Source organism: Xyrauchen texanus, chromosome 37, assembly GCF_025860055.1.
Source record: "Xyrauchen texanus isolate HMW12.3.18 chromosome 37, RBS_HiC_50CHRs, whole genome shotgun sequence".
NCBI classification, from domain to species: domain Eukaryota; kingdom Metazoa; phylum Chordata; class Actinopteri; order Cypriniformes; family Catostomidae; genus Xyrauchen; species Xyrauchen texanus.
In genome coordinates, this window is record NC_068312.1 from 29974956 (window position 1) to 29999825 (window position 24870).

The 24870-nt window shown below is 38.1% G+C and overlaps 1 protein-coding gene across 2 annotated transcripts in view; it reads right to left on the minus strand.

The window, feature by feature from the left end:
- Nucleotides 1-24870, minus strand: part of LOC127630877 (ELAV-like protein 4) — a 102023-nt gene that overhangs the window by 50238 nt on the left and 26915 nt on the right. For both annotated transcript variants that reach the window (XM_052108722.1, XM_052108721.1), the window contains exons 2-3: nucleotides 10084-10170; nucleotides 4713-4953 (exon numbers count right to left, since the gene is read on the minus strand). In XM_052108722.1, coding sequence (XP_051964682.1) covers nucleotides 4713-4953; nucleotides 10084-10170 — 328 coding nt within the window. The remainder of the gene's footprint in view (nucleotides 1-4712; nucleotides 4954-10083; nucleotides 10171-24870) is intronic.

The window sequence follows — 24870 nt, forward strand, 5'->3', positions numbered from 1 at the left end:
AACCACAGGGGGGTTGGTGCTGTTTCTCAGAAGCCATTTTTAATCGTGCAGTAATTATTTACTGCTTCAAGAATATGAACAGAAGATTATATTCAGTTGCTCTTTTTTTTTTTTCTCTCCTCATCATATGGAAAATCATAGACACAATCAATTCACATCCTTGCCTGAGTGTGTCCTTTTTTGCTGTATCATTATAAACACAATTGTGTTAATTTTCACACAGAAAGGGATCTGCCAAGCCAGAGAAACTGACAAGTATCCAATTCTTTTTCCTCTTCGACCCAGTGCTCAATCAGTCTTTTCCATTTTTCTTTGTGCTGATAGCCAGAAGCTTTAACACTTTCTTAATGTATTCCATTAAAACTTTTCATTCAATATGCTTCCTGGCTCACAAGAAAATCACCATTGCTCCCTACAGGCTGTGTTTATCCTCACTATTAGCACCGAACCGGGTGTTGCTGAGGTAGCAACACTGGGCTTGAGATGTGTGCATTTTGAGTAGGGGATTTGCAGCTTGAGTCGAACCTTTAAAAACAAAGGCTTTCCGCTATGTTAGCAACATAACCATCTGCTTTCCTCTGCATCTTGACACAATCCTTGCAATAATGAGTTCTGAAATGCTTCTCCCACTGAGAGAAATGTGATGAAGTCGTTTCTGCTGACAGTTTACATATTCGCTGATAAATATTGGGCTGCTGTTATTTCTGAGTATACAGAAATAAATCAATCTCAGATTTATTTTGTGCAATGAATCAACAAGAAATTCAAGGATTTTTGTCATTTGTTTTATTTGTGGTTCATCTGCTAATGATAAATGTGTGTTTGGGTAAGCGTAGTTGACATGAAATACTTTAGAAATGTTGACATGTCCTGTGCTGCGATTGAATTAAATACATATATTGTCAGCATGTGCTGTTTGCTTCAGAGTGAAGACGAGTCTCTGTTCTCATGATGCTGCATTTCCAGCGCTTTCAGAGCTGTTCAAAATCAGTGTGTACTGGGTATTTATGACAAGCGAACGCTGTTTCTCTAATGTTGATGGCTTACTGCTTATATTTGTTATATGACAATTTTTTACTTTAAAGTGTTTAGTTTTGCAGGCTAATATGCTGTTTTCCTCGTCTGTTTGTGTGAGCATATAGGAGCACATCAATTTCAAAATAAGAGTCCCCCATGTCCTTCCTGCTAGTTTATAGTAAAACATCCCTCTTTATGCACCAAATTGTATTTTATTCTGGTTATTCTTGGAATTTTGTGTTCACAATAAACTGCATGATTTAATTTAGTTTGAACTCTTGTTGATTTTATCTGGACTGCCCCCTCATTTTTAAACACATTCAATGTATAGATTTAAAAAATATTCTTCCAATATAGTCAGTTTTCAGTTTTCTTCGAACATCTTATTATCGTTATCAGCAAAATCCAACATTTGTTGAATTTAATTAAAATTTGTAAAAGAGATATCCAAACATAAACCAATATAATACAAAATATTTTTTTATTATATAAAATCTGATACATATGATTAAAGGTGCATTCAGTAACTTGTTTGTGTCATCTTGGACTTACAGTGACACCTAGTGGTGTGGATGCAGCATCATTCAAAATCAATAGTTTTCAGTTACAGATCCCATTATAGAAATGCACTATTCACAATCAGCTATGATTACTTTAATCCAAAAGTGAAAGTGTCTAATAACAAGATGGTTAAAGAGATTAAGCGAGTAGTATTTAGCTGGTCATGTGATTCTAAAATGGCAGCCCCTATGGTGCTTTTATAAGGTTACTGATATGAATAGAGTCCTCATCTCATGTGAGTGGTTGTGATTTTATACATTTATTTAAAAATTACAATTAATTTCTTTTTAATAGGAAACATTACTGAGAGCACCTATAAATGTCATTCTTGCAAGAACTCATTTAGTTAAAAATTGGAAAACATGTATTGAGTATTTAACAATTGCAGATACCCTGATTTGCTGATTAGCAGTGTTAAAGTCTTGCTGAATGTGTGCCTCAGTCTAAGTAAAAGAATCTGTGATACATGATTTAGGTTTAAATTTTGTTGGTTTGGTCTGGAATCAATTAGCATCATACAAATTGCAGTAAACATAAAAAAAAGTATTCAATACCCTGTGAGACCGCACTATGCCTTTAAAACATCACCAGTTTTCCTAGGTAAACACTTGCACACAGTTTTTAGGTTGTTGGCAGATAGACTGCTCTAATCATCTTGGAGAACTTGCCACAGTTCTACATATTTAGGCTGTCTCAATTGCTTCTGTCTCTTTATGTAATCCCAGACTGACTCAATGTTGAGATCCTGTATGCGTGTATGACTATATTAAATAAAAGATTGAGCCTCAGGTCTCAGGTGTATTGCATGCACAGAGCCAGAGGTCAGAAGGAAAAAATTAGAGTGTGTGTGTATATGTATATTTAAAAGTACAAGCGGGGGAAAGAGAAGGACGGATAAACAATCTGGGGTGGCACTTCAGCAGTCGGAAGTCACCCGGGCTTGACAAGCCAAGAGAACAGTAGCCGAGGCAAACGGTACTTCACTGCATTGCGTCTCATCAAAGCTGACAGGAGCGGGGGATGGAAAAAAGGGAAATGAAGAAGCCTGTCTATTATTCTGCAAAGGCCCAATGCTTCTCACCTTGTCGAAGGAGCCGTCTCTCTCTAGCTTTTCAACTGCCATGTAGAAGGCTCTCTCGTATGTCAAAATTCTTTGAAAAGCTGAGAAGTGACTTCTCGTTGACGTCCATACCCTATAGATGAAAGCCGGGTGCGGAACTCGGGAAGATTGATCCGGTCAAATATTATGACATCAAGGTTTGGATACAATCCGTGCTCTTAAACTCTGTTACCTACAATCTATTTTGAACCCCCGACAGCAGCTAATGATGGAAGTAGACAGAACAACCAGCCTTGTTGCTGCCTTTGCTTAAAATTCTGAACTGGAAAATTGCACCCCTGGGAACCTGGTGCAAGAGTGCAGTGCAGTAAGAGAAGGATTTATGATGCACTCTGTGTTCCTCAGCCATAACAAGGAAAAGCATTAAGACCCGCCGCTTAAATCAGATTCCCCAACCTTATTGTTTTGGACTACAATCAATTTAATAAAATACATTCCTAGGTTCCATTTGGTGTTCGTTAATGTATTCCCCAAGACTTTTAGTGAATTTCCCACATGTAAACTTGCAAACTGAAAAATGGACATTTGTTAACTCTCATGACGATGTTTCTAATGACGATTCTCTTTCTCAACCATCTGACTGCTTGGCAATGAAATCCTTCAAAATGTGGTCAAGAGCCAAGCGTCTCTTTCTCTCTCCTTTTGTCTCAGAACCAGTGGCTTTAGGCTTGGCCCTGTTTTAATGAGATTATCCAGAGCGAAGTGTCACTAAGTAAGATATAAAATGGAGGCCATTATCTGGCATTACCTCTGAGCAGCCTTCCCATCCATCTGCTAACCACCCACATAGTCACTATGGTGGGATTAGAACTCTGATTAACAGAGTGCTGCTTAAACAATTTTATGTCCTCTTTCTCCCTCTCCCTTTCTGTCTGGGTTCTGTAAACAAGACTAGCCTTTGTCGCCCAATGTTTTGAACACCCCGAATTTCCCGAAATTGCAGTCTGATCTTATACAATTGTGTCGAACAGAATCCCAAGTAATTGGGATGGTTTCAGTATAAGACTGTGTGAGACAGGGGTGCTCATTACGTTGACTGCTCGATCGCAAGACAACCACTGGTCAAACCCGTTAATAGATCAAACGGTCAAGAAAACAAGAAAACCATTCATTGCTTTTTGCTGAATAATTTAGTGGCTTTCAAATAAAATATTAATGTATTATAATCATACAGTGAAGACCTTTAATTCACAAGAATATAAGAATGTCTACTTGAATACTTGATATTGCTGTTAAAATTTTTAAGCACTATTTTCTTAATTTGTTTCTTTGTTCTTATTTTATTGCTGACTGTTTCCTTGTCTTAAATAATTAATTGAGAAGAACTTGACAATGATTATTTTTTTTCATCGAGAATCGTCATATTTCACTGGTATTTTTTCTGACTACTGAAATGTTGTGACAACACTGCCTACAATTAATTTTTATATTGTACAAGGTAGATATTACAGTAATAGCATTATGAAAAAATAGATCTCATGCCATAAAAGTGTGAGCACCCCTGGTGTAAGACATTTTTGATTATGATTTTCCTATGAAGTATTATAGTAGTATAATAGCTGGTTGCCAATTATTCAGGAAGATGCAAGGTTGCTGGTTCCTGAAGGCAGTTTATCTTCAACGCTGAATATTGTAAAATAGTGTACCTAATTTTTCATTTATATGACATGTTAAACATCACGTGGTGCTTAATTCATGAGGAGAGTTAATTGGATTTAATAATTAAAAAGTGTACAATTTATGTTCCACTAGCGCCACCAAATGCAATTGCTAAAATAATGGCAAAAAATAATGATGGTTTTCAGACATGTTTCCCAAACAATCCCCTCATCCTCCATTGGTTAAAAAAACTGAAAGTCCTGTCCCAAACACATGAAATTGGTTGAACCAATTTTGCTTTGTTGGGCTGGTTGAGATACTCAAAACATCAGGTCTCTCCTGCCCCCACTGTACATAGCTCACCATTGTAATCAATAAATTGTGATCTTTTGTAGTTCCCCGTCTTTGTTAGTACCTGTGATTTTGTCTCGAACAAGCTTGCAAGACTCGATCTCGCCAATGCTGCCGAAGAGGCTGCGGAACTCTTCCTGGGTCATGTTCTGGGGCAGGTAGTTGACGATGAGGTTGGTCTTGCTGTCATCATTAGAGCACCCGGTCTGCATGGGTGAGGGGCAGCTGCGGCTGTTGCTAGAGGGCCCGTTGGCCGTAGCTGAGTTTGGACCATTCGTCACAGGAGGCTCCATGTTGCTGATTATCTGTGGAAACAGAAGCTGTTGAAGACTGTGGGATCTCATACATAAAACTATTTACTAATTCCTAAAAATCAAACATAATTTAGTTTGATGGACTTCAACAACATTTAACCATAATGGATTAGCAAACTTTAACATCAACAAATCATTATTTGTTTGCAAAATAATTTATTAAATAGAGAACTTTATGAAGTTCTTTGTGAGGAGCAAGTGCACTAACCTCTGCACTAATAAAACTGCTGTATAATCATAATCATATAATCAGGTTTACATTTAAAACAAGAAAAACAAATGCCAATGGGTGAGAACAATGAATGTAATTTAATATATATTCGCCATTATATATTATACGTATATTCTACTATCTTACAGTAGTCTTTTTATAGTCCATTTTTCATACAAAATCTTGATTTTCATGTCAATTTATATTTTTTTTAAGAATGTTTAGATACTTTTACCAGCAAACAAGCAAAAAATACTGTCATTTTTGTTTTTTTGTTTTTGCTGTAAGGGGTTTGGAAAAACATTTAGTAGATGTTCCAACTGGAACAACTATTAGCTTCAAATGATCTCATACAGATTCTAAATAATACAATGCATGACACACTTACAGAAGAACTGTTTATGCATCTCTACACTTTCAGTAGCTTTCTTTCCCCCTTCCCTCCCCCTCACTCTATCAGTGATATTGTTGAGTTTGGCTGTGCGTTTTGATGGTTGGCTCAACTTGACAGGGTAACAATGTGAGCCCTTCAGCATGGAGCGACTGTCATGGCAAACAGCTTTGCCACTGGTTTAGCCGTACACTTTTAAGAGCAGGTGTTTGAAGAGGAGCTTGCTGGCCCTGGGGAAGAGGGAACAGAGGAGGCCCCCAGTTTTTGCTGCTTTTCAGCCTCAAACTTTTTATTTTAAGATAGTTCCACACCGCAGATAAATGTATTCATAAATTTGCATAAAGAATGTGTGTGTGTGTGTGCGTGTGTAATTTTAAGGGGGTTGGTTGACATCTAGAAATTGTGTCATATTCTGACTGTCACGAAGATTGAGGATATGCATATTTGTGTGTGTAGGGCAGCTTCCTTTAAAGCACTCCAAGGGAACAAACAACAGTCAGTGGATGACAGTCAGTGCAGCATGTTGACAACTTTAGCTTTTACACCTTTTAAAACAAACAAGCCTGACCTTCTCAGACTGTCTGGACAGACATGCTAAAGCTTAATGTCTAGTGATGCGCTAAACGAATATTGTTGACTGAAACCAAAAATTCCGGACATGCCAGAAAATTAAACAGAAAATGGGGATTTTTTTAATTAGCCTTTGTTGGGAATAAATTAACAATTGTATTAATATTATACTATATTATTGTTTCTTTATTTGGCATTAATCCAATAACACCTCATCTCCAACAACTTTTAAAATATTGTATTATTATACAATATGAATCTCATGAACTGTAAAAGCAACTGCCTTTCCCCCAATATATCATTCATCATCAGCTGGCGTTTACATTAAATATGATTAAACATGGATAATACCACATGTCCTCTACTTTTTCTCCAATTTAAAGATTAAAATAACAGTTCTGTTCACATTTTCTGCCAAGATTTTACATCTATTTTCTTTTTCAACCAAAATCCAAAATTGCATTATATACTGTTTTATTAAAAACAATTTGGTGGTGAAAATTTTGGTGCATCCTGACTAATGACTCCTGCATTGTGTGCTGTATGATATAAAGCAACAGATTTTTGGAAACAGCCAATGAGGTCTCTCAATGACAGACAAAACTGTCATATAACCTCAGACTAAAAACGAGGATAGAAGGGGGAAAAACCTAAAATAAATAAACATGGAATAAAAAAGCAATCATGACCTGATTGTAGCTAGTTCTAAGCTGACTCTATAAGTCAACCATTTTTATATTTATCTTCCTCTCTGACTGGATGTAGTGTAATTCAGATCAAGATCTGCAGTGAGAGTGAAGAAAAAGCGTTAATGTTTCCTGCTGATAGATTCAAGAGTGGAAAATAATAGAGATGAGGTGGAAAAAAAAAATGATCTAAGCTGAAATTCAGCTGTGCTTATTTTTGCACTTCAAAAAATACTCTTCATCTGCACTCTGGAGTCAGACTCTCCTTTATCAAAATAGGCATATTTAGAAAGGTTAACACATTTTTCCCCCATCTGACACCACCCTTGTGTGTGCAAGTGTGTTTTGAGTAACACACGTGCACACTGTTTAACTATATGAAAGAGGAATAAACAACAAATCTATTTAGTTGTGCATGATGAGAAGCCATCAAAAATATCCTAAATTGTTCTTGTAACGTTTCTCTGCTCTCCCTAATTGTTCTTTAACATCTCAGCAAAAATAGCTTTACTGTCTGGCAAACTAATTGCACAGTACCAAAAGAAAGGCGGTTAGGCAGACATTACAGTCTCCCATTGGAGATGGAGGTTTTGGATCAATTTCCTTGCCTTGATTTTTAGTCTTTGTAAACGTTCACATAATCCAATGTGACAAACTGAAAAAAGCTGATAGGAGGCCATCTGTAAAGCTCTCAGGATATGTATGTAAACAGGTCTTGTGCCATTCATCTCTGCAGCAAAGAGGGATAGAGTGACAGAAAGGGACAAAATAGCCATTGCAAGCAGGTCTTGATTGGTTTGCGTTGTGCGTTCACGTGTTTATTTGCATGTGTTTTTGTGTGTGCGCGCATGGGAGGGGAGACATATTAAGTCTGTTTCCTGCTCCTGCTGTGCACTGTTCTCTCAGAAAAAGAAAAATGCTCAAACCTCATGGGAAGAGAGCTTTGAATATTCCAGAATCGGAACGTGAAAGTGGACAACTTTCATTCTGGTTCCTGAGACCTGTTGTGTCTTGATGGCCAATTAAAGGCTTGTCCTTCTTATTCAATCCTTTCACCAGCACTTAAATGCTGTTTTATTATTCTCCTCTACTTAAACTCTGGTTTTCATTTGAGAAGGGTAATTGTTCCTTCACATATTTCATATTGTTGGGTTTAATATTAAAGAGACAGTGTAGCTATGTTTCCTTATAATAAAGTAGTTAAAGAGTATTTTGAAAGGCAAAATTACTAAAGAATTTCTTAAACTAAAAAGAAACAAAACAAAACAAAACAAAACACCCATCAGGCTTCCAGCTGCTCAGAAATCTTTAAGTACTTAATCAGGAAATAGTTTTGTGTAATGCAAAGTTCACACTAATTAAGCAATAAGGTATGAACTGTGCTGTATTGTGAATTTACAGTATTTAAAGCTAAAAGTTGATGATTCACAATGTAGCACAGCCTTGAGAGCCTTATTGCTTTTATAAACCTGTTACTACATGGTTCAGTTACAGTAGCTTGGAGAACAGGTGTTTTGTGTCCTAGTTGTTATATTTTGTATTTTAGCACAGCTGGATGAAAATTATTGGGATACTCTTTATGGACATATGGAGTAGGCTAGCTCTTAAGTCTTTAAACATTTCAAAACATTGAACTTTTTTTTACAATTGTTAATAAAACCACTTGCTCAATGAAGACTTGTGTGTATCTTCTCCTTTAAAGGTGCTGAAAGCAATTTTGAGCCATTTTTGCTAACTTCATTTGGACTCCGCTTTGCCACATCCACACTAAAACGTTTTTGTTTGAAATTAATTTAGCTACATTTATGCTTTTCATCCACACTAGAACAGCGTCTTACTCCACCAAAAATGTAGCATTTCTGCTTCTGTTGAAAAAGGTTAATGTTAAGACACCAGACTTTTTAAATAAAAATGCATTAATGCCTCAGACTGCCCCCATCCCTGCCCTCAAAAGACATGTCAGACAACATAAACACATACAAATCCAATGTGCATTTTCAGAAAAAAAAAATGCCCCCCACTTTTTGATATTAACAGAGGCTTTAGGGCTGCCACTGAGAGGTGTAATTTTTCAGGACACCTATTTCAGTGATATCTGTCAGGTAGTTGGGACATATTATGTGTGGCATTCAAACAATTTAACTGGAATAGTAAGCTATAAACTTCTGCACTGGAAATTTCTGGTTTGGTTGCTAACCAAGGCAGAGCCTAGCTTGTTCTATCAGTACTGTAGCTGTAGTAGACAGGGAGATAAACAGACACGCTAGGCTAGCAGACAGGCAGACAGGCTAAGACATCACAAAGGACTTGGTGTCAGCCGGAGGACAGACATCATCTTTCCTTTGATTCAACTGAACAGTAGCCCCAGATTACACTCCTTTATTTTTTCAAACACAATGGCAGATATGCCGACTGTTTCTGAACACTGCTCGGCTCGGGTCAGGATATGAGCGTGTGTGTCTACATGGAAGTCACGTGTGTGAATGTGGGAAGGAAGAGGCTCTGCCACTCTGTCTTACATAAGTGCCTTAGAGGATGTCAGGACGGGGATAAAAATACAGGTTCAACCAGTCCAATGTCCCTGTATCACGCAGAGCCAGAGGTGTGTGTGTGTGTTTATGTGTTCATAGCACTGCGGATAGATGCATTTCGGTGTGTGTCGCTGATACCTGCCATTTCAACGCAGCACTTTAATGGCCTTATTAGCTAAGATGATGAAATGTCAGGCTTCTATTCTGATGTATGTTTTTACCGGTAATGCTCTCCAGTCATTACCGTGGCCTTCTGATGCTAGTGCTCTCCCTCCTATATATGTCTGCTCTTATTTATGTGGCCCTGTGACAGCTAAATCTAGGGGAAAACAACACTGGTAATAATCTTCAGGTTCAAGTACAGGGGAAATACAGGGCTGTTCTGTGTGGAAATCAAAGTATTTTGCGAATCAAATGCAAAATTAATATTTTCACGATCCCTTTAAAAATAAAAATAAAATCAATCGGAAAATGTAGCCTTCATGTCTTAAATATGCAAAGAATTGTTTTAATAGCACACGTCTTTTAAATGCGGCACAAATATTACAAATATTGGCAATACAACATCCATTCATAATATGTTATCAAGTCACCCTCCCCTTTTATTTAAAACATATTACAATTCAAAAAAAAAAAACCCTGCATTAGGCCCCCCTCTCATACTTCATAGTAGCAATATGGTAGAGTATAAATGGGGTAAAAATGGCAGTTAGTGGGTAGCAGTATCCTTACCATCTTTGGCTGTGTCAGCAGTCCCTTCTCAGCCCAGCCCTGGAGCTGCGGCAGGTCTGCCTGACGCCACTGAGTCTCTGTCGATCCCTACAGGAGGGGGGCAGGGTCAATATTCAAACATGCCCATTTTCTCCATACCAAATAAACACTCCTGACGGTCTCCAGGCAGACTAAAACACATAGGTGGCTTCGATTTGGATAGACATGACAGTTAAATTTAAAATTAAAATTTGATTGGATTTATTTGGGTTTTAAATATAATAGGCTAGGGCATCACATAGTGGATATGGGTGCTATAGGTGCAGAGAATGTGTGCTATAAAGATTGACTTATTCGCTTAAGAAATTTAGGTATTTCATTTTTACATACAAGGCCATAGAAAAAAGACGAATTTGGGTGGAATATATGGTGGAAAAACAGCAAGGCTCCCGACTGTAGATTTAATATCATGGGTTTTTCGGACAAATCCAACTTCGTAAACAAGACCTTAGAGGACCAATACCGAGGCTGCCGCAATCACAGCTTGAGCCGTGGAGCTAACAGCGAAAACAGCCAATTTAGGAAAAGAGGGAGACTATGAGCGTGACCTTTCCGTTGGATGGATGGAATAGAGGAGGAGTGTAATAAGAGGCATCCAGCACTACATGACGGAGGGGACACTTCTGAATCAGACAGGGGCGGGAGGGAAGGGCTCTGTGTCCTCTGCAGATGTTTAACACATACATGTAAGCACCCAGGTGTCGGGATCTTGAGAAAAATTGTCAGTGGAGGAGAGAGGGATGGGGCGGGCAGGTGGATTGCTAACAGCTCTCGGTGTTGTGTTATCTGGGACATGGGTCTGTAATTGAAGAAAAAAGCCTTTTGGGATTTTCGTTTTTAATCTCCAGTGCCACCTTGGTTTTAGTTTTAAGTGAGGACCGCAGGGTGTAACAACACACTTTTATTGTTATAGTGATGCAACATAAGTGTACATTCAGCTTTAAACTTGATTTCCATGTGATTTATGTGTATTCGTTCTTTAGTGAAACAGCAAATTGTCTCCATGAACCAAACCAAATCTTCAGATCCACATGCTGAATCGTTCAAAATGACAACCAGGGTGACACAGCCAACTGATGCATCATTTCACAGTCTAAAACATGCTCACCGTTACTCTGGTTACAAAGGACAGATCAATGTCCGCAGGCGGCAGAAGGGAGAGGACAGACTATAAATGAATTCATCTTCTGTTTTCACTGACCTTTTCTCAAAGCTCACAGGAATCAAATATGGAAGATTTAACAATGGAGAAATGGCTTTTGTTCACTTTATTTCTCTGTCTCATTTTCCTCCTCTTTCTGGATTGCTTTTATTGAGAAAACAAAAAACTTCTGCAGTTGTTCATTGCAATTAAGCAATGTAAGCAAATATGGCAATTCATTGAACGTTTGTTTCTTTAAATAATTTCTCACATAAGCCAGAAAAGAATAGCCGTTGGATAGAGGATGTGAGCTTAAAGGTATAGTTCACCCAAAACTGAAACTTCTGTCATCACTATTCACCCTCATGTTGTTCCAAACCTGTTTGACTTCCTTTTCTCCATCTCAATGTCACTGTATAGAGAAAAGATGCAATGGAAGTGAATAGTGACTGAGACTAACATTCTGCCAAGCATTTCCTTTATTGTTCCACGTAAGAATGAAAGTCATGTGGGTTTGAAACTACATTAGGGGGATTCAATGATTACAATTCTTGTTTTCAGGTGAAAATTCTATTATAACATGAACTTTTTGACTCTCTCTCTTTCTCTCTCTCTCTCACTCTCTCTCTCTCTCACATGCACAAACATACACACACAAAAATGTAGATGCCTGTAATTCCCTGTTGAAACCAGCAAGTATCGCTTATAGTTGGTGGTTATCAAAACCGGTATCAAAAGGTTTTTGAAGATATTACCTTCTCGGACATGACTCATTACTGCAACAAAAGTGACTAGATCACAAAAACCAATGGAACAGTAATGTCACCTCACATTGTATAATCAAAATATCTCCCATGCTTCTCTCATCTGCTCACGTGACATTCAGCCTCTTTAACACCGACAGAAGGTTTTCAGCCAAACAACCTGTGCTTAACTCCAACCCGACCCAAACTGGAACCACACTGGACTCAGAAGCAGCTTGCACAATCATCTCCTTGTGCCTGTAGCCCGTATCACACACCCCCGGTGCAGATAATTGGCATCACAGACTGTTCAAATTTTAAAACTGAGAGCCAGCCACAAAATGGAGGTCATCATTAGCAGCCATACTGTATATGCATTTGAATATATGATCTAGCTGTTTTTTTATGCACTCTAATGGGGTTCAAAGCCGCCAAGGAGAGGACAAGATGAGGATTTTAACTTGAAATGCTCTTTCTCAAGCAATACTTAAAGGCTTCTGATTATTCATACAAGGCAGGTACATGTAGCCAGGGAATAACCTTTCCTTCACTCATCTTTTACCTCCTTTGACAAAAAAAGTAGGAGTCCAATAAATAGCCCTGGATAAAATCCCTTAAAAATAATTCTCAGTCTGATAAATAAACACATTTTCAGTTAACAGAGACTCTAGGCGGCGGGTACAATTCTCCTAAATGTTCACAGAGGTCGCTGCATTAGCCCCAGACTTCAACCCTCCTGTGCACTGAACTGCCGGAGGGGCTGTCAAAACCCATTCAGGTTCGCAGCTTTATACATTTCTTGTATCTTAACATTGGGTCAGTAAAGTTCTCTGTCCATATTGATTTTTGTTTTTCTCTCCCAGTGTTTTGCGTGGGCTCTACTCCTCTGTGGGACACCTCCTCCAGAGCCCTCAGGTCAAGCTGCCACTCCGGCAGATCAATCAGGGCAGTAATGTGGGACGGCATGCGCCAAGACTGCTCCGCTCCGTCATCATCGATCCGCATCTACTTTACCAAATGGATTTTTTCTTCTCCACCCTCCCTTGCTTCTCTCATTGAGTACCTCTCTCTCTTCCTCTTATTCTCCCTCTTAGAGAGTTTGTATAATAAATGCCTCAGTATAAAAGCAATTTTTCATTTAACTTTTGCTTGACACATTTTCCTCTTTCCTCTCTATATGAAGTCCAGTCTTACGTTACACAGAATCGATAGAAGTCTCCAAAACATTTCTCCGTAATTTCTCTACCTCTCTCCCCTGGGTAGTGGTGATGGGTCTGGCTCAACCAGGATGGTAGAGGATAGCAGAGGACCACACCCTGATTATATTACCCCGTCATTACAGCGGGCCTCATTAAATCAGTAATGATGGCTGTTTTTCAGTTGGCCCATGGCTCATGTTCTCTCTTTGTGTCTGTTTCTCAGAGATGGGTTCCATGCACCTGTCTGAGTCCAATGAATATCTCAGAGGAATCTCTCTGACCTTTTCCTGTTCAAAGGCGGAATTCGATTCCTGGGGTGATGTAAGGTGACTCAATAATGACAAGTCTGTGGAGTAATAGATATTTTGGTGAAGTTTTATATTAAAGGGATAGTTCACTTTAAATGAAAATAGTACTTTCCTCAACCTCATGTTGTTTCAAACCCTTAAGACTTTCTTTCTTCCTTGACACATACAATTAAATGTTAGGCAGAATGTTAGCCTAAGTCAAAATTTACTTTCATTGTATGGAAATGAAAGCAAATGTGTAAAGGCTAATTTATACTTAATGGGCGAACAGGCTTCGCTTGGTTCACCTACAAATGACAAAGTGCAGTGACGTTTTTGTTCTGCCAAGGTGTTTGTTTGGTGAGATTTCTCCTGTTCGCGTACATCTCTGACATTCTTGACCTTGAAGACTCAGCTGGTCGAAGAGCACTGATGATTGGTTAAAACTAATCGTGTGTGTGGTTTAAACGTGACGATTTTTTTATTTACAATAATGCGTGCCCAGTTGTTACCTGGGTTACTGTCATTAAAATGGATAACTTTGAAGCCCATCTCTACGAGATTGTGCAGAAGTGTACTTTTTATCTGATTTGCAACACAAAATCTACAAAGACTGTGTGGCCACGACAAATGTATGGAGCGAATAGATTTTTTAAAAGTGGAAGGGGCTCCGTTACAAGTTAATAAAACAAAGAAGCGACACAGTGCTAAAAGCGGCAGTCCACGGAGAGAAAAACCTGCATTATTGTCTTTACTTGTGGCTGGAACAGTACATTAAACACCATGACAACACCCTAAAAGAACTAATTTAAAAACTACACATACGCTGCACATATTCTAAATGCTGGTTTCGTTCGCCTAAGGTGCTTTAGTTTGTCCAGGAGAAAAACTTTAGACTTCTTCCATAGTATAAATCAGGCTTAACACAGAATAAGTTTAGAACAACACAAGGGTGAGTAAATGATGACAGAATTTTACATTTGAACTATCATTGGTGAACTATCCCTCTAATATGGAATTATGATTAATACATTAGTATTAAGGTCAGCAAAATATTAATACCATTAGAAGTGTTAATAAATAATTTTCTAGATTCTGAAGATCTAGCCAACAAGATAACAGAACAACACTCTTTTAAAAAGCTGTTTTTAGATGGTAAAGAAGCTACTTGATTGTCCAGTGGTCCAACTGAATAATTTAAGCTGCAGAAAAAAATACATTTTATCATGTAAATGACTGGATGATTGAGAGTGGATTGATTGTCTGAGGGTTTAATTGCTTGAAACCATTATAACAGAATTTAAATAATGAAAAATGCATTTGTGTGAAAAAGTTGCATACATATTGACAACTCTGTGAGACACAAAACCTCAATTCGAGATAGTTGGAGATATCAAATTGTCTTTCATGTACATTTTAGGTAAAAATTGCTGAAGAAAAAGAAACAAGGAAAGCACGAGAAGGAATGGGAGAAGAGTAAATGAAGAGAATGGAAAAGATGAAGGATGAGAGAAGGAGAGGAGAAAAGAGGGTGCATGTGGAGAACGGCAGCACTGGTGACACGGTCCGTGTATTTCCTTTGGGCTATGGGTCTGGTGAAACACCTGCGTCTCTCCCTACCCACTCTCTCCAAATCTCACAACATTGACCTCATCAGCTGACCCAGCTCTCTTGCTTTCTCTCCCTCTCTCTTTCCATCCTCGCTCCTTTGCTGTTTCCCTCTCTCTCTGGACGAATGGCTGTATTTTCTCTCTGTGCGTGGGATCTCCTTGGCCTTAAATTAACCTCTCTCACAGATCTTCTGTGGAGACGAATTAGCGCCCAACATGACAGTGCGGCTAATGTGTTGGTAAGGGTTCAGCAGAGTTTTCAAATAAAGGCAAAGAACTTCAATGCAGTGCTGATGAACTGCCATGCAAAAAGGAATGTTTTTGTGAAAGTTACACAACTGTGGTGCATGCTGATAAAGATACTGAAAAATTACATAATACTGGGGTTATTACCATTTACATGCACAATCTTACAACGATTACACTTAATAAGCTTAAAATTAGTAAAGTCATTTAAATGCTTTAAACGGGCTTTCATAATCAGGGTACGCTTTCATTATCCAAAGCAGAGACCAGCCCAATGGTTTCAAATGTTATGTAAATGTTTCTTCCGTTGTTGGACTTTTTAAATAGGCTGATTTTTGGTAGTTCTCAACCTATTGGTGTGCATGTAAACACATTAATTGAAGATCTTTCAAATAAAGCTTTATTTCTTGACAGAAAAATAAATTTACGTGTGCATTTTGCACAATGTATCCACTATCTAGTCCATGCTGTCCTGGGACCGCTAGCTCCATTAGCCGCTGGTAGCAGCCCAGCTCACTGCCAAGGCAAGCAGAAAATTGGTGAGCATCTGATTCGGGGATGACACTTGCATTTGTGTGGCTCCAGTGACCAGTTCTATCCTCGGGCTCCTGATGGAAATATAAGAGTTTGGCCCTCTGCCTGCCGCAGTACAGCCCACAGGACTTGCATCCTTTAGGCTGTGTGAGATAAGCAGCCTGCTGGGCCTGGCCTTGCAAGCACACACATACACACCCAGTGGCAAATGACTGACATGCTCCGGCCCCTGGTTATCTCTGCAAGCGCTACTTGTGATGTGGAGAGGCCTTCGTTATTAGATGCAAGGCCATATCAAAGCATTTGGTGGATGTGCCTTTAAAATGTCTAAGATCTGTGTTATGAAACTTGGTTTATGTGTAAGTTGATGATCAAAACGAGAGGGGTGAGATCTCCGGGTTTATGCGTGTGTTGTCCTTGTCTGTCAACTAGACTTATACCTCAAGCTGATTGTCAGTGACAGAGTCAGAGATACACTGCCCACCCCCACACGATCTTTCTCTTTCACATACCCTTTTGCTCTTCCTCTCTAAACATTGCACATATATATTACACATTTTACCATTGCCTTCCCAGTGGGGGACTTTTCTGCATTAAAATAAAGGTGACCTTGCCGTGGCTACATGTAGGTTCTCTGCGCTGCACTGCTTATGGTGCAAGTGGTCTCTGCTCAGATAGCTCAAGGTTGCATGAGTATTGTGGTTTAGTTTTTCTCTTTGCATGCACTTCAGTGTATATGTGTGCAAGTGCATATGTGGTTTCCTTTTACTTAGTACAAGCAGTATGCCAGGCTGTGTCAGCTCCAAACGGGCACTAACATGGCTGTAGGTAGATGGCAGGTGGCAGAACAGTGCCGCACCTGTGCCGGGCACAGAGAAAGAGTGCAGCCTCATTACTGCATGCCCTGGAAACTATGCATACTGCGCACCCCTCAACCTTTGCAACTAACAAGCTGCTTTACCTCCAACAACAAATCACAACAAGACTATATAGATGGGTTTTAAAGCTGTGCTTGGGAGCCCTTGGTGAGTATTGCAGTGAATTTGGAGAGCTGGTAAAATGAGGATGAATGTGTTTTGTTATGGGGAGTGCGAAAGCCAGCTAAAGACCTTACACAATATTTTTGTCTCTTAATTATTTCCTCTGTTTAAGCTTGTCATGCTATATTTGCTCATTATAGAGACACATTAAAAGCTTTACAAATAGCCTAAAAGTAGATGTGTGATTGTGTGTGTATGTGTGAGGCAAGGGAAAATACAGTAACTAAGGCAGCTAACTGCAGTCTCAAGTTTCTAAGAGGATGAGGTGGGCTTCTGAACACACATAAACACACTGAGCTTTCTCTCTCTCTTTCACTCTAACACACCACACACATGAGCCCTGGTTAATCCAATCTCAGCCTCCTCATCTTCTTGCTGCTGATTTTTCACGGTTCCCTTCACTTCTTCAACACTCCCTCTTTCCCAAAACCCCTTCTTTTCCCATTTTCATCTACCAACACTACTCACCATTATTCCTTCCTTATCCAATCTCATTCCCATGTGGTCTTTTGTTTTCCTTCACTTCTCTTCCCTTTTAAAAAAAAACAACAACAACATTGAGCTCTTCTTTGCACTAACAAGCACACCTAATATTTCTGCCTCTTCTCCTCCAAGAACCACAGGGATACAAAATACAATCCTTTAAATATGAATGCACAATATGTTGGTGACCGTATCGTATTGACAAATATTTGCCTTTTTTAAACCCCAAGCAATCACAAAGACACCAATATTTATATGAGGAATGAAGTCCACAGCTGGTGGAGAAACATCCCTTTGCATCAGTTTAGTTATTGATTAAGATCTGCGTTTGAGCTCATAAAGGAAAGTAGCTGCAAGACAAAGCAGCAACCCCACAGCATCTGTTTTAATAAGTGAACGCTGAGGTAATTGATAGGAGATTGACTGAATAACTAACTAACACAGGCAGTTAATAAATAGCACCAATCTCAATGTGAGAGACAAAGAGGTAAAAGAGATTCAATCTGTTAGCCTCTTCATATGTGTCAACCCACGTTAAGAGCTCGGATGTCATATAGGCTCTAAAATGTAGATGAATGGGTGTCATTTAAAAGAAGGCAACTGTGCTCCCCACTAATGCTGTGGTGCCCACAGAGAACATATAGTATCTACTGCTAATCGTCTTTCTTTTCATTCGTTCTGCTTAACTGCAATGAAGTGATAGACTTTAGTGTCATCACATTTTAAAAGCAGAAATGACCTGAACGCTGTGTCAACACATCACCAGGATGTCTTTGGGGGGCATAAAGAATGACATTAAGAAATGTGCTGCAGCTAGGGAGAAGGCGACCTAAAGTAGTCTTGCAGCTGGTTAGATAAAACCTCTGCAGAATATCAACGAAAGCAGCAAATGTGGCATGCATTCAAAAGAGCAGATTAATCTTCCACTGCTAGGGTACAGTGTAATTGAAAAAGCCTACAGGGGGCCATCTATGCTCATATAGAATGTGCTAGAAAATATATGGTTATTCTTGCAGAATCCATCTGAAACAGAGTTTAGTGATGAGCCTAGTATGTGGGTATTTTTTTTTTTTTTTTTTTGTGCTCTTGATAGTTGTAAGCATTCTGGTTTGTGCCTGGAATATTCATCAGCATTTGTCAGACGTGCTTTTACAAACTGGATTCCTGATTGAAGGTTGATGGAGACCTAATGGAATAAATGCTTGGCTTCTCTGCAAGCAAAGGAGGAAAAAAAAAAAAACAGGGTGTGTTTGTGTAAGGGAAGACATTTGCGCCAGCAACTTCTGCTTAAGGTCTGCTCTCACCTCTAATCAGCCTAACTCCTCTTGACAGCGAGATAACAATATCCTCAACCCAAGCGGATCTACTGGGGCGAGATTTCAGGCAAAGCATTCCCTTTGTGAAATGCCAACAGCATATCTATGGTTACTGTTTTGGGGAAGACGGTTTTGTGGGCCATCCCATTGCGTGAGCTGACGTTCCTCGCAAACTCTGTAACCCTTCATATATGTGTGTGACCTTTGACCTGCGGGCACTGATATTCACAGAGTAGAACTATCTTTGACATTTATACCCATGTTCTATTTCTCGTCTCATTTTTCCTACTTCTACACCCAGAGCATCAAAGGAAACAAGCACAAATAACATCCAAAAATGTTCATTGTCAAATAGTCGTTTGATCTCATTTAACATAACATGAGATCACATTAAACTCTAATGATGGCTGGTTCTTCCCTCCTCCTTGCCCATTTAAATCCCTTTACACATGACGGACATGCCCGTAAACGATCTCTCTCTCCCGCACCATCTTCCGCAGTCGGCCTTAATCCCTCTCGGAGACTTGATTAGCCTGATAAAGAACCGGGTATGTAGAATTACGACCCGGCCCCGCCCTCCGCCCTGCCACAATAAGTAAATAGCTGGAGCTGCCATGCTGCTGAAGCAAAACTTACGTGTTGAGCGTCTTTAAAGGAATCACCCAGCATTACATCTTTAATGCAGTTATATTTAATGTGTTATAGCTTTATTAAAGTTCAAATAATACGGAAGCAAGTCACGTAAATAACTACAAACTCCGAAAGTGGCATTTCTCTGTGCGGACAGTGCCTCTTCTATGAGTTGTGTGAATGAATGAATGAATGAAACTGCACATGGCTGATGCACACTCTGTCACGGGCTCGTCCCTCGAGCGTGCACGCTTAATGCAGCTAGATTATAACCCAATGGCTTGTGACTTATTGAATCATAATATAGGTCACTGTGCATTTCTTATCATGACGAAAATTGGCAACAAGCAGTTTTATTAATAAGAGAGTTTGTTTTTTGTGAGTTAAAGATGGATTGAATTGAACAGAAAAGTGAGAGAGGGTAGTCTTTGCCCCATTGTTTTGGCTTGTTTTCCAATATAAATATCTAAAACTCCTTTAAAACAATGTACATTTTCTTTAGCAGCTATACTGCAGAAGAAACTTTTTTATCTGAGAATGTTGAATATAATATAAAAAATTCAAATATTTTAAAATATCAAAGTCCTTTAAAAAGATGCATTCTCCTGAGAAGCAGCATATAAATATTTAGACTTGCTTTTAGAGAATAGATCTTGAATATAAGTATATTTTGTCTTTCCTGCACTCAAATACACTTATATATAAAATACAATTATATTTAAGATATATTATCTTAAAGCAATTCTAAATATCTTGTATGTTGCTGCTCAAGTAAATGTATCTTGCTTTAAGGATTTTTAGACAATTTTAAATGGAAAACAAGACAAAAACACTTGATAAAAATATTACTTTTTGAATTTTGTGAATTTCTTTACTGAATTAAACTTTTTAAATAGGTTTAAATATCTGTGTGATTGTGTGAGGCAAGCCTCTGTAGTGCAAATGACCTTGAGATGTCCTTTTGCATCACAGGAGACAGGTCAGTTAATTGGCTAATGGGCAGCAGAGAAAAAGAAACAGTGTTTGCAATAGCGGGAGCAAAGACTCGCCTGCTGCTGCCACTTCTGCTGTCTTTTCTTAGGGTGCAAAATGTAGATCAGAGAAATGTGCAGTCTCAAGAGAGCCTGCCACTCAAATCCAAACGTCTGTATGAATACCAAAACACACAGGCGGAGAGAGAGAGTGAGAGCGAGGGAGGGGGAGAGTGAGCGAGGGGGAGAGAGGAGAAGGAAAGAAACAAAGAAAGTGGGATGGAGGTCGAAAGCTAGTATGATAGGGGATGAGAGCAAAATATACATACATATATATATATATATATATATATATATATATATATATATATATATATATATATATATATATATATATATTAGGGCTGTCGATTTAATGTGTTAATTCAGATTAATTTTTATAAAAAATAATGCATTAAAAATGTTTACATAATTAATCATGTCCCTGGACCTTAATAAGGAAGATTCCTGAGAAATTCAAGCTTTAAGTACCACCTGTTTTCTCTAGGGGGCAGTAAGCGATACTTCAGCAATATAGGCAACTTATACAGACAACATAACAACCCTTCAGCAGACAGCACAACATTCTTGCGTTCAAAACACAGCTTGATGGAGCGTAAATCCGAACTAAGGGATCTTAAAACCTGCTCTTTTAAGTATTAAACTATGTTTACCTTGACACAGTCACCTAAAAATTGTGTTTATGATGCGACGCAACCAAAAAGTGAGATGCTCCAAAAGCATCTGTCTGACGCAGGTGTAAATGCATGGGTCCTTAGACAAGCCCTCATAATAAATCTCGGACTGACTGACAAATTCACTTGCAAAATGGATTGCTGTCAACTGTATGCCAATGATTAGCTTATGTTCAATAATATGCCAATAAACAATACATTGGATTATAAAGCTGCAATAACGCCACAATAATATAATATATTTTAATTATCTGAATATTTTTTTATTATTTATTGTAAATATTTAAAGATCACTATATATAATAATTTCATCATTATATCTGTATTATATTTGTATATATATATATATATATATATATATATATATATATATATATATAATAATAATAGTATTTATATACTGTATATTAGGCATGTAAAGATACACAAATTTCACAATATGATTCTTAAACTTACTAAAGGTTTCAACACATTGTCAACAAATGTAGTGCTCTATAATAAAGAAACTTAAACAACAGAACTTTTTTATTTTAATAAGAAATACTAAAGTTTGTCTACACTCAAGTCATTTATATTTGTTTAGCACTTTTCACTAGTGGTACCCTGATCACGAAATTTGAGGGCGATACCGATCTCCAATTGTTTTAACACTAATCGGCCGATACCGATTTTTTCTTACTGTGCCCTTTGCCACACATTTGCAAGTTATGTGCTGCAGTTATATATTTATGCCCAACACAGTAAAATTACAGTAACACTTTACAAAGGTTCCATTTGTTAACATTATTTAACAACATTACTGTAGTTAATATGAACTAATGAACTTAATGTTAGTTACAACTTATACTAATACATTTTTTAAATCAAAAGTTGTATTAGTTAATGCACATTAATCCATGATGAACTAACAATGAACAATTGTATTTTTATTATCTAACATTATGATTAATATATTCTGTAAAAATATTGTTCATTGTTTGTTCATGATACCTAACGCATTAACTAATGTTAAAGAAAGGAAACCTTTTTATTAAGTGTTACCAAAATTACATTACAATTACATTAATTGTGAAATGCTAACATTTATTTGTATTGAAAACAGTTATGAATGGTTCTGTTGTCAATATCAAAAGGTCATATTGTGACATACTGGCAACCAAAAACCATGAGAGCATCACATACACAGGAGAGATACTTTCAAAAATAAGAAAAATATGTCCATTACAAGCTCTAAAACTGCTCCAGTGACAAATCATTAATATCTATGATTTGTTTGCTGTCTTGGGTGTTTTGCTGTAACACAAATAACTAATTATTAAGCAAATGAGTGAAGACGCGGTGCCTTTATTGAAGGTTAAACAGTTACATCTGTTTTTAGTGGTATTGTGACCAACATTAATCTGATTTAAATTGGGATCCTTGCAGAATAGTGCTGAGATGAGTGACTGATGATGAGATATTGAGAGCACCTGGAGAGTGTGCATGTTTGATTGACAAGAGAGCGCTCATGTTAAAGAGGGCGAAGCTAAAAGTGCTTGATGGCTCATGATGGCTCAAACAGTCTCTATCGCTCCACACAACATCTGTTTGTCAGGACTCATGTTACATCATGTGCACTCAGATTTGTATTTGTATGTTTATTTGTTGTTTAATTTGTTTTTATACCCATTAGCAGCCTCTTTATCCTCTTCCTGCTCACTGTATAACAACTTAGTATACACACAAGTGTAATTCTTACAAATAAAAAAAAAAAATGGCATATTCATGTGAATTACATCATGTATGCAAGTAAAAAATTTTGAATGCTTAGAATTGCCAACAACTCACCCTCCGAAGGCCACACTGTCATGCTTCAAGGGCTAAGAAAGCACAAATTTATTAGAGGAGCAGTGTATGTGTGATTCCCTGTTTGCAGCGAAAAATATCGACCCTGATTCTAGGCACGATCGGCCAATCGGCGATCACGGATTTAAGACTGCCGATTTTGATCGGTGGCCGATCAATCGTTGCACCCCTAGAAAATCATGCCTTAAAGTCTTAAAGCCCCCAGAGAGCAAGCTAAAGTGACTGTAGAAAGGAAAAAACCTGAACTCTGGTTTTACGATATATGTACATAATCCAATTTTATTTAGCGGCTTGAGCAAAAACCAATTGGCACACATAATTTTTTTGGCCTCTTCCCCTGGTTTCATGTTGCATGTAAATGTTATCTGCATTATTACTGGCTTATAACATGTGTGCAAGTGTTGTACCAACAAAAAAATAATGTTACTTATGAGTGTCTTGCTCAGTGTAATGCTCCGTGTCATCTGGGGGAGGTGCAGCTTTGCTGCTGCTGCTGTGTTTATGCATCGCAAATTCACCGATGTGAGCGGTGATCTCGGCCTAAATAAAACAACATGTTTGATGTACTGTAGCTCTGGGACATGACACCATTGTTTGGCAAATTCGACAAGCTGTAAAGTTACAATTTTCTTTCCATTTGCCATTGATCTTCTCGCCTATGTACTGCTGATCTGTTGCTCTGTTCTCCTGTGAGCACTCAGTGCCCACCTCTACAGGAGGACACCTGTAGAGCTCTCAATGTTGTGCTTCTTGGTTTTAATTACACTATAATGTGTTTGTTTATGTATCATACGATACATATGGTATTGAATTGTGAACTTAGTATCGTACGATACAATACAACCTTTTTTAGAACAAACAAACATATACAATATTCAATGTGTATCTGGAGAGGCATCTGTCAGTATGCCAGTAGCAGTGTATTGTGTGTCGGTAAGCAGGTTGTGCGTGCAGTGTATGTTCGGCTGATTATCGTTTGTCTATGCGTGGCACTTTGAAATTGTGCCAGAGGAATTATTGTGCTTGCACTTGTGATCTTTCCTCAGCTTTCAGCAAGGAGAATAAGGAAGAATCAAATGAAGAAATCGCTGTCGAGGCCTATTAAAATTTAAACAAACGTTTTGTTGTTATTAATTTATATTTATCTTTGACATAATAAAAGGACCCATTTTGTGGTGAAAGCATATTATTAAGAAAATTCTCTTCATAGCACATTATTTAATCAAGCCTGAGTCTTATTAAAACATGTGGTAAGTTTCGCCTCACTCAGAGGAAAATTTTAATGCTCAGAGGTTGCTCTTTCAAAGCTCAGGAGACTTTTTGGAGATTTAAATTATGACCCATTAAAGTGTCACCTTTGTCTCTGTTTTCCCCAAATGTTTCTGGGAGAAATAATAAGAGTGGTTCTCAGCTGGTGGGTCACAGGTCTGTTAATAAAGGGTCATGGATAGCAGGGACAATGGTAAAAAATGGTAAATGCAAATAATAAAATGCAACTACATACTAGAGCAAATTTAGAATAGCAAAATAATTACAGTGCTGTGAAAAAGTATTTGCCCCTTCATGATTTCTTCTATTTTTATGTATTTTTCATACTAAATTCTTTTAGATCTTCAAATGAGATATAACATAAAACATAAGCAACCTGAGTAAACACAAAATACAGTTTTCAAATATATATTTTTTTTATTGAAGCAAAACGTTATCCAACACCTATATCATCCATGTGAAAAACGAACTGCCCCCTTAAACTTAATAGCTGTTTGTGCAACCTTTAGCAGCAAAACTGCAACCAAACACTTCCGATAACTTGAGATCAGTCTTTCACAATGCTGTGGCCCACTCTTTGGCTTTGACTAGGTCACTCCAAAACTTACATTTTGCTTCTTTTGAGCCATTCAGAGGTGGACTTACTCCTATACTTTGGATCATTGTCTTGCTGCATAACCCAGTTGTGCTTGAGCTTCAA